General features: G+C 37.5%; 1 protein-coding gene across 1 annotated transcript in view; it reads left to right on the top strand.

The window, feature by feature from the left end:
• The first annotated feature begins 561 nt into the window (after positions 1–561).
• The window catches only part of OLFM3 (olfactomedin 3), a 225,868-nt gene continuing 216,506 nt past the window's right edge, over positions 562–9,923 (top strand). The window contains exon 1 of the mRNA XM_088451313.1: positions 562–1,171. Coding sequence (XP_088307439.1) covers positions 1,112–1,171 — 60 coding nt within the window. The 5' untranslated portion in view covers positions 562–1,111. The remainder of the gene's footprint in view (positions 1,172–9,923) is intronic.

The raw sequence follows: 9,923 nt of genomic DNA, 5'->3' as shown, positions 1-9,923 counted from the left end.
ATAATAGACCATCTGTTTTAACAGCTAACAATATATTTTAAGTGTATGTTTTTGTGTGAGGAAGGTGATGGTGTCTGTCAAAATAAGCCTCTTAAATTATCATCTTCCCATATTTTAAATAGAAATTTTTCAGCTGTTTTCAATTAAATGAATGAAACAGCTGTGCATCTTCTTTCTGACACTACAGCAGCAGTTGGAAATAAGGTAACAGGTTGTGCGTGTGTTAAATTATTCTCTCTCCTTGGGGTGTTTTCTCTCAGCCAGGTCTTTCATTGTATGCTGAATCTCTGTCCCACCTCTCTGTGACTGCACAGACACCAAAAGGGACTGAGCAATCACCCACCCAGCGCAGCAAAACGGCAATGACTTATTTTAACCCATTACTGACAGTCAGATGTGGAGGGTGATTTTAACAAATGTGATTTAACTCTTTCAGTACTAAAAAAAATAACCAGTGATTTGCTGCCCCCTCTGGCTATAGAAATGTTATTTGTACACTAGTGACACCCAGGAGACATCCTCCCTCCCCAAAGTGAGGTGAGGTCTGCTAAGTACCTTAGAGCACTATAGAGGCGTGAGATGATCCCCCAGCACAAGGCACAGAGCCAACTTGAAAGCCTCTCTGCAGACTGTCGCTGGCTTCCACGGAGTATTACACTGGACAGAGTGAGGAGCTTGAAATCGCGTGGTGGAGTTTTGCTCAGGGTGTGATAGAACTATGGTCTGAAGGACAAGGAGCCCACAGAGTATAAAATCAATGGATCGTTTTGTGACCCGTATTTCTTAAAAAAAGATGATTTTTTTGTCATTTACATATAGTCTGGGTCACGTACTTTTCTTTCTCCTGATGATACACCCCAAAATCAATGTAAGCAGCAGGGGCCCCCAGAGCTGGTGTGATGTCACATCCGTTGCCCAGGTCTAAGCACCTCTCCTAGAAGCTCTCCTCCTCCTTTTCTCCATCCCCTTACCCGATTCTCGCCTTTTTCTGGGCTCCAAACTTTGGCTGCTGGATCAGCACCAGGGACAGCGCAGGATCAGCACCAGGGACAGCGCAGGATGTGCAGCAGGGATCAGTACTGATGTTCTGGCCAGACAGGGGAGCAGCATCATGCAGAGTCCTCACAGGCTTCTCATCATCACCATCCTGGCTCTGCTGGAGCCTTGCAAGGTACAGTAAATCCCCTGCTAGCTCAGTGTTCCATCCTTTTGGCAGGTTCCCTTAGGTATCATTGTGCATGCAATGTGGGTAATGTCATGGTCCATCCATTCTCTGTTCTGGAAAGACGTCCATGTTATACAGATAGTTGCATGTGCCGGTGTGGCATGCACAGGGCTCAGTCTGAATCTCTGGCTTCAGTTTGGGGCAGAGGTGTCTCTGTGCTTCTGTTTGCATAGTATGCACTGGGGAGAAGAATGGTCTGTGATCAGTCATTGTGTATCTGTGTAACTGGTCAGTGCTGACTGCAGAAAAAGCCGGGGAGGGAGTCATCCAAGGAGCTATAAGAACTTTATTTATGATGCTTTTCATTGTAGGGAAGCCAGACTGTACAATCAAAATAACTTCACACAAAAAGCAATAGATAGCAGAGGAAAACTGCTCCTGACAGCAGCATTACCATTCTCTAATCTGTTTACAGCTCCAGGCTGGAGGCTGGCCAGACCTTGCTGAATTTCACACTAAAGCAGAATGCCAACTAATCCTTGCTCTCAGCTTGTTTAGACTTTAGGCAAACCCGATGTTAGTGTGTTTGGAGCTATAGCAGGCATGCTATTTATTTCATAGAGGCAGAGAAAATAACCTCTGGGGGAATTTAGAAAGGTACAAATATGCGCAGTTCTTCCTTGTGATGTGAAAGTATAATTATATCTTAATGAAGTATAATAGGCTTGGCATTTGAAGTCAAGGATTCTTTCCTTGATGTCTAAGTAAACGCATAGTGGTCATGGGAATGTAATCAGCAATATGTAGCAGTTTATTTTACTGAAATTACTTTAAAACCAAAGTGATGCAGCATTTGGGTAAACAGCTAGTTCCTGCCCCTAGTGCATGTGAAATCCAATTAGACGCTAGCGCACCATTTTTTAGATGAATACGTGAATATCCTGTCCTAGCAGGCAAAGTACTCAGTGCATTATATTATAGACAGCTTGACGTATGTATATGGGTGTTTAATGTGACCGTGTGTCTATGTTTCCAAGCTAACTTATACAGTACATGTTAATGTCTAGGTGCATTTACATACTATATCTATATATGAATGTGTATATATGTATATATGAATTTTTTATTCTGCTAACAAATACACAGAGATAGACTAACAAATAGATAATAAGACATACAGTACAGTACTTAGTTGATGTATTAGTTAGACAGCCACACCAGCAGTATAAAATAAAGAGCTTCAATTGATGTTTATATTTTAATTATATCATAAGTGCCTCTATGTTTTATGTTTAAACTAATATAAAATTTTAGGTTATAATTAATAATTTTCATATCCACAACAATAACAACCTTTCTGCTGTCTGTAAAACATTGGACAATGTTTATTATGAGTACCTGTGTTGCTGTCCCACTGGTTGCATGGTAATTATAAATGATGTCTGTCCAAAAAGCATATCAGTCATCAGGAATCATGTACCACTGTGGATTGGACTGCCCCTGCCATTCTTATGTTTCCTTGTTTCCTTAATTATTTGACAGTCAGTGGGATTTAACTTAAAGATTGCACCAGCAATATACAATACTTAGGAGAAGAATAAAGGACACATTTTACATGTGATTTTTAGCTAATCTTTGTAATAATATCCTGTTTGACAGTGACTCACACACACCAAGACATATCAAATGCAATTAATTTCTAAAGTTCATTATACTACACAATGTATTGGCAATAAGATTATGATTGGCCAGTCTCATACTATATGCTGTATCACTTCCATCTCAACTTAGTTTCTGTTGGTCACTGCTAAAGAGCAGTTATTGCCGCCCTGTATATCAATTTAGCTTTTGCATGGAAAGGCATGACTTGTAGCAACCCAGATCAAGTGCCATTGGTGGAGAATAACTAACTATATGAGCTGTGAGTACTTCTGTAGGCTTCATCAGATGTGCTAGGTAGACCAATTGATAATTAAAAACTCCCTATTTTAAAATTCCTATTTTCGCATAAAGGGGTCTATGTACTAAGCCTTGGAGAGAGATAAAGTGGATGAAAATAAAGTACCAACCAATCACATCCTAACTGGCATTTTTCAAAAACAGTCTTTAACGTGACAGTTAGGAGCTGATTGGTTGGTACTTTATCTCCATCCACTTTATCTCTCTCCAAGGCTTAGTACATAGACCCCAAAGTTTTTCAAATAACAAAAATCCTTAACACATGTCCTGTTCACCATACATTAATATACACTTTATCTTGCAGAGTGGCTCTTATAGCAAGGAATGCATTTTGGTATCTGTGAGTGTAATGTTATTGCTATGCTATATAAAATATCAATAAATATACAAGTAGATATATAAATGGCTCATAAAAACACATACTATTGGTTCACCTTTAAATCACCTTGAAAATCAACTTAGGGGTAAATTTAATAAGATGGGAATTCTATTAAGAAGTGATGTTGCCCATAGCAACCAATCAGATTCCAGGTATTATCTTCTAGAAGGTGCTAGATAAATGAGAAGTAGAATCTGACTGGTTGCTATGGGCAATATCACTTCTTAAATAGAACTCCCATCTTAGTAAATTTACCCCTTAGAGAATTGTGCAAATGGCTTCATTTGTTTGATATTTCCATTAATGTAATATGAAGCTCATTCTCCATCATTCACACTCTTTAACAATTTTTTTTAGTTCTTTATTCTCACAGTCCAGACACGTGTAAGAAACAGAGATGGAAACAGGGTTTACTTCATATATAGGGCAACACGTCTCATTCCTAAGGCAGCTTAGAAAGAGTTTTATATTAATTAATGTTGCACAATTGTAAATCTAGGCCATATTCAGTTTCAATTACTAAGGCAGTGCCATATCTAAACATCGCCTAAACTCCTGTTTTCTTCATCATCTAAAGATTGTATATGTTTTTTTTTTACTTTTAGCCGAGATGAATGTCGGGGCACCCAGCTTGTTATATACACTGTATTCTTTTAATATATATAGGGTGACATGTATGCTTCTCTTAAATTAACAAAAATTTACATTGACATCTGATGGGCCATTTCTGTATAGTCATTTAATATGAAACATATACATATGTTGCATGGTTGCTTTGAGGTTATATCAAATGCATGATGATGTCCGTAATTACAATGCAGGCATGCACTATGGGTCTGAAGTGATTCTATGAAACATATATTTCATGTGTATTTAGATGCAAAATGTTGCTCTGCCAACTCTGACTCTAGGTTACCAGGTGGACAATGATCTGTAGCTCAGCAGGCAATCTGCTCTTGTGGCCTGTAGGACCCATTGAGTATTGATGTTGAGGATATTTTTACCTGACTCTACTAGCACAAGTTGGTAATAACAGAAAAATATTATTGAGTTTTCTATTTGTGGATGATTTAAAGTTGAACATACATATACAGTATTTGTGAAACATTGTTTAAAGCATTATGTGAAATTAGTCACACTGCGAGTGTGCACAATTTGCACCAATTTTTCAGCTGTATGTACCTGACTCATGCTATCCCTTGAGCTTTGAGCAGATAAGGGCAAGTAGAGCTGGCTCTAGAAACAGATGAGGAAACATAACTGAGCAGGTGCATATTGGTGCATATGCAAATTGTCATCTTTTAAATTCAACTGTAAACTAGCTGATATATATATATATATATATATATTCCAACAAGAGGTGGTTCACTCACGGCACATGATAAATGGTCCACAACACAGCAGCTGTATACCAACATTTCAGTGATTTATTAATATCTGCACTTTCATCAGGGCCCTGATGAAAGTGCAGATATTAATAAAACACTGAAACGTTGGTATACAGCTTCTGTGTTGTGGTATATTTATCATATGCCATGCGGGACGCACCTCTTGCTGGAATATTTTATATTTATGTGAGGGCACCGGGCAAAGTATTATTATTTTACTGTGAGTGCTAGACCAATTGGACTATATAAATGGTTTCAGTTGCCCAGTATATGGCACAATGGCAGTATATGGCGTAATGATGATATATACTGCTATACAGCCACTTCTCCTAATGCTTCAAAAGTAATACTAGCAAATTCAATTCACTCACACTTTTATTACTGCCACCTCTGGTTCTATACTGCATTTTTTCCTGCTTTTGTGAATGTCAACAATTTATATAAGATGGTGTTTTAAAAAAATATAAGGGTGGCCCCCTCTGACAGATGAATGTGCAGGACAATTTTCAATAGATTGTCAAGTATAATTGGTCAACATTTTTCCAGGTACACTCATATGTAAAAGTTGAAGCTGATTTTGCCTTCAGCTACTGTAAACGTTGGAACAGAAATCAGTACAGTGTTCTCCATGGGTGGAAAAAAACTGAATCTAGTATCTAAATTATTATAAATTGTGTGTCTTCTGCTGCTACAAAACCCCCCTTTGCAGAATGAAAAGCTCCTAATTAGGTTTAATGAAGCTGTACACAAGATATGTATATATAGAAAGCAGTTGCAGGTGGGAAAATATGCTGCTCTGCTAGCCCAGTATGAGCTGTGTGATAAATTTGGAAATAGGTAATAATTCAGGGTATGGCATAAAACATATTTATAGATATACAGTAGTGTTATAATAACAATAAGTATTTCCAAATTATTGTAGTGGAAATATATTGCCAAAACTGTTTGTATTCTTCTTTTCCTGGGGGTGTAAAGCAGGCAGCTATTAGTGGATTTGGTGACCATAAATTTCTGGCATGTCTCTTCCAGCCTGAGCAAGTCTGTGCTTTTTCTCATCTGCTGCAAGCTTTAAATTCTATTTGATCTTGAGATTTCACTCATATAGTTTACAGTCCAAACATTTTTAATCCACTTACGCCATTATCCTGTATTATGTCTGTTGTGAATTTATAGCACTTTCTGTAAATAAGGGCTAATGTGACATTTTACCACATACTCTTCAGCATTTACTAGCAACTCCCTTACAAGGAAGTGCTTGTTTTGGCTCAGAAAAATGCAAGACCGCACGACTTTGCATTAAGGTTGGCAAAGTCATGGAGCGGATTCCCAATTGTGCTGGTACAGAATTCAAAATGAATAGGCATAAAACAGGGTAATATTGATTCAGTTCTCAAAGGCTGATGACCAGTCAGGTAACCTGTGGTAAGTCAATTCAAAAATCAAATCCACATGTTGACTTATTTTCTCTGAAGTTGGGATAATCAAAAACACAATCAAACTGTGTATTTATCTTTGTATCTTCTTGAAATGGTGCCTGTTTTTAAAAATTAGTGCTTTTGGGTTTTTTTGCTTGTTTTTTTAGTGTTTTTATTAAATGTAATAGCTTTGCTATTGAAAGACAATGAATGTTTTTGGCCTATGCGAGTGCTATAATTTCCATTGTTCATATATATTAATTATATACACCGTGAAGGGTCTATTTAAAGTAAATTACCTCAAACATATTTGCTGTCATTATGTAAATGGGAATTCAATTTTCCGCGATATAACGTTAAGGTAACGTGCATTAAATTAATGCACCTAGCGCCTGTTAAAAAAGTCGTCTTCCGGCATTCGGGAAATAATTCTTGCAAGTGTTACATGAGTTAAGTATAGGTGAAAATTAGAAAATTAGCCTGTACCCCTAAAAATGCAAACTAATATAGGATAACATTATACAAGTCTGTTAGTGACCTAAAGCAAACTATTTGGGATTCTTAAAGTAGGTCATATGTTTGTTATAAGCATTTTTCAGTAACAGTGAAAAAAATCATACAAAGCAAGTTTCAGCAAAATAAGTGCTGTAGTATAATAAAGGGTGTATAACAATGTCTGTCAGTTTATATTTGGGTCATTTTAATTTTGAAGCCACTTTAAAAAAAACACCTGTAACTGCCACCTGCAATGTTTAAAACACCTGCCCCATCCATACAGCACCCCCATATACCTGTCCCACATCTTGTAACTCATTATACTGCACTTTGCAGAATTCCCCCAAAAAGTTACGTTATTATTGGCCAAATTAAGCTAATTAAAAACTTCTAAGTGCCTAATCATTAGGGATGGTGTCCCAGTGGTTCTGAACCAAGGGCCTAGTTCAGCAAGGAACGCAGTTGCTTATACGCACGCAATCGGCTGATTGTTGTGTACTGCGCATGCATAGGCATCGCAGTGCACATGTGCGAACTAGCAGCTGCATTCAGGACTGCGATCACAGATGCTACACAGACCCATCGCAGAGTGATTGACAGGAAGTGCCATTTGTGGGTAGTGATGGGGGGTAGTTGGGCGAACTCAGGTGTGCCAGTTAATTTCAACGACGTTGCATGGGCATGCATAAAGTAGCCACTGCGATACCAGACGCTGCCTGAGGCCTCATAGTGTGCGCTGAAGTTAGCAATTCCTGAGTGAGGTCTGACCTGCCTCAACTGTGCGTATAGGTCTGATGTTACTCTATGTTACCGATTGTTTAGCTATGTTGTCAAAGTATATGGATGTGAGTAAGGGGAAGTGGGTGTCCTTATGTTAGTCTGCGATCGCAATGCGAATGCAAACATTTACATATCACCATTGATGTTAGCAACTGCGTTGCATGCTTATAAGCAGAATAGCGGTCCTTGCTGAATCAGGCCCCAAGTCCCCACATTTTACCTTAAAATAAAGATTTTCCTCAACTTTTCACCCTTTCAGGTGTACCGATTACAAATACGCATTAATCACTATGCAGAATTAGCGCGCGTTAACTGGGCGGCTAATTGAAAAGAGCGAAAATAAAATTTCATCCCAAATTCACTTTTACACATGAAAATGGGTTATCGCAGCTAATTGAATTTCCCCTCATAGTTGTAGTAGACCATAAATAGCACTTACCTCTCCTGCAGTTCCTGCTATCCTTGAATTAACGCCATGCCTCTATCGACGTCATTTTGATAATGTCAATAAAAACTGAGCAGCACCTAGTCCACTAAGATCAACAACTGTAATTGAATGCTTTTTTATGTATTCATCCAAATAAAGGTAGAACTAGACCGTAGTGGGACATTTGGGAATTCACCCTCACAATGGGGTAAGAAATAATATATTTCTGACCCCATATATGTGAATTGTTTAATTTATTGGCTTAATTACCCCAATAATACAATTTAATAATTATAACTAGAGTTACCATTACTTGTAGAAAGACATATAACCCACATTTTAATATAATTGGCCATTGCCATTTCCTTGGTGGACAATTCAATAGTCTTCTACTGTACAGAACCACTTTCTAAGCTAATGGTGAAACCATCTTTCCTAGTAATAAGGTAAAAAGGGAGCAGTACTTTTTAAACTTCCAACCTTATAGTAACACCTGACAACTTAATTGCAGTTTCGTTTCTTTATTGTTACTTTGTGGTCTCATTTTATGTTTAATGCTTATGTGTAGATGTAACCGAAAACAAGACTAGACCTATTTTGGATTGATAAGAGAATAAAGAGGGCAGAGAAAAAATCTTATTACCATACAGCTTCTGAGATACGTATCTTATGGATATTTATGCGTCAGCTTGTGGAGTTTTAAGTGTCTTCACTTCATATAACTGCTCATTCCGCCTGCGTTCAGAGCTCTGCTTGTCAGTATCACAGTAATATTAGTCTCACGCCTCCTGATTACGCGTCTTCTTTGCATTTGGTAGCAGCAATAAATCCAAAATATGATCACAATAAAATCCCCATTTTTTCTTGTTAGTACACAGGTCTGGAATATTGATTAGTTTTTTCTGTGATGCAGACTGTAATAATTACAATATACTTCAAAGTTCGGTATTGCTGCCTGACTTTTTATTCATATATTTTTTTCTGCAAATCAGTAGGCTGATAAGAATAGCCAGAGATTTATGTCTCTGGCAAGTGTTGCAATAAACAGAGTATTTCAGAAATGATGCATGCCAAGTGTTGATGAAAAATTGTCTCGTAATGTACAGTTTAACTCTTCCAGTTATATTACAACCTATTTCACCACAGCCAAGGGGTGGTTGTATTTCTAGATGACAGTTGCCTGATTAGCCATTTGTAACTGCTAATATACAGTATGCACATCACATGCTATCTGTATTACACTTACACTAGTACAGGTGCCTACAATATGGAGGTGGAATTAGTTGTCTGATATCACAGGTTGTGGTATAAGAGAGAGACAGTAATTAGATAGATAATGTCTAGGTAGACACCAGATGTTAGACAGATAAAAGTTCGACACACAAAAGGTCGACATGTAAGAAGGTCAACAGGGTCAAAAGGTCGACACAAAAGAAAATGGTCGACACATGATTTTGTTTTATTTTTGTTTTTTGGCCCTAATCTTCACCCTAAGCCTCCAGTAAGTGCCTAACCCTAACCCCAAGCCTAACCCTAAAAAACAAAACAAAAAATCGTGTGTTGACCATTTTTGTGTCGACCATTTGTACCCGTCGACCTTTGTGTGTCGATCTTTTGTCCCTCGATCTTTTGTCCCTGTCAAACTTTTGTCTGTCTAATATCTGGCGTCTACCTAGACATTGTCTATCTAATTACTGTCTATCTACAGTCTGGAACCCTGATATCACAATGCTTTTTATAGATTCAGTTTTGATCTTTTTAATTTATATATTTTAATTAAAAATATAAGTTAAAAATAAACAGTGTGTTTATCTTATATATTTGTCATATTAACAGATCGTTCAAAAACAATTACTTAAACAAAACCACATAAATAGCATAAACAACACATTGCTATTTATGGTTAATTTTATAT

The sequence above is a fragment of the Taudactylus pleione genome, unplaced genomic scaffold (assembly GCF_031769625.1).
Source record: "Taudactylus pleione unplaced genomic scaffold, aTauple2 ptg000546l, whole genome shotgun sequence".
Lineage (NCBI taxonomy): Eukaryota > Metazoa > Chordata > Amphibia > Anura > Myobatrachidae > Taudactylus > Taudactylus pleione.
This window is presented reverse-complemented; position numbering and strand designations above follow the sequence as displayed.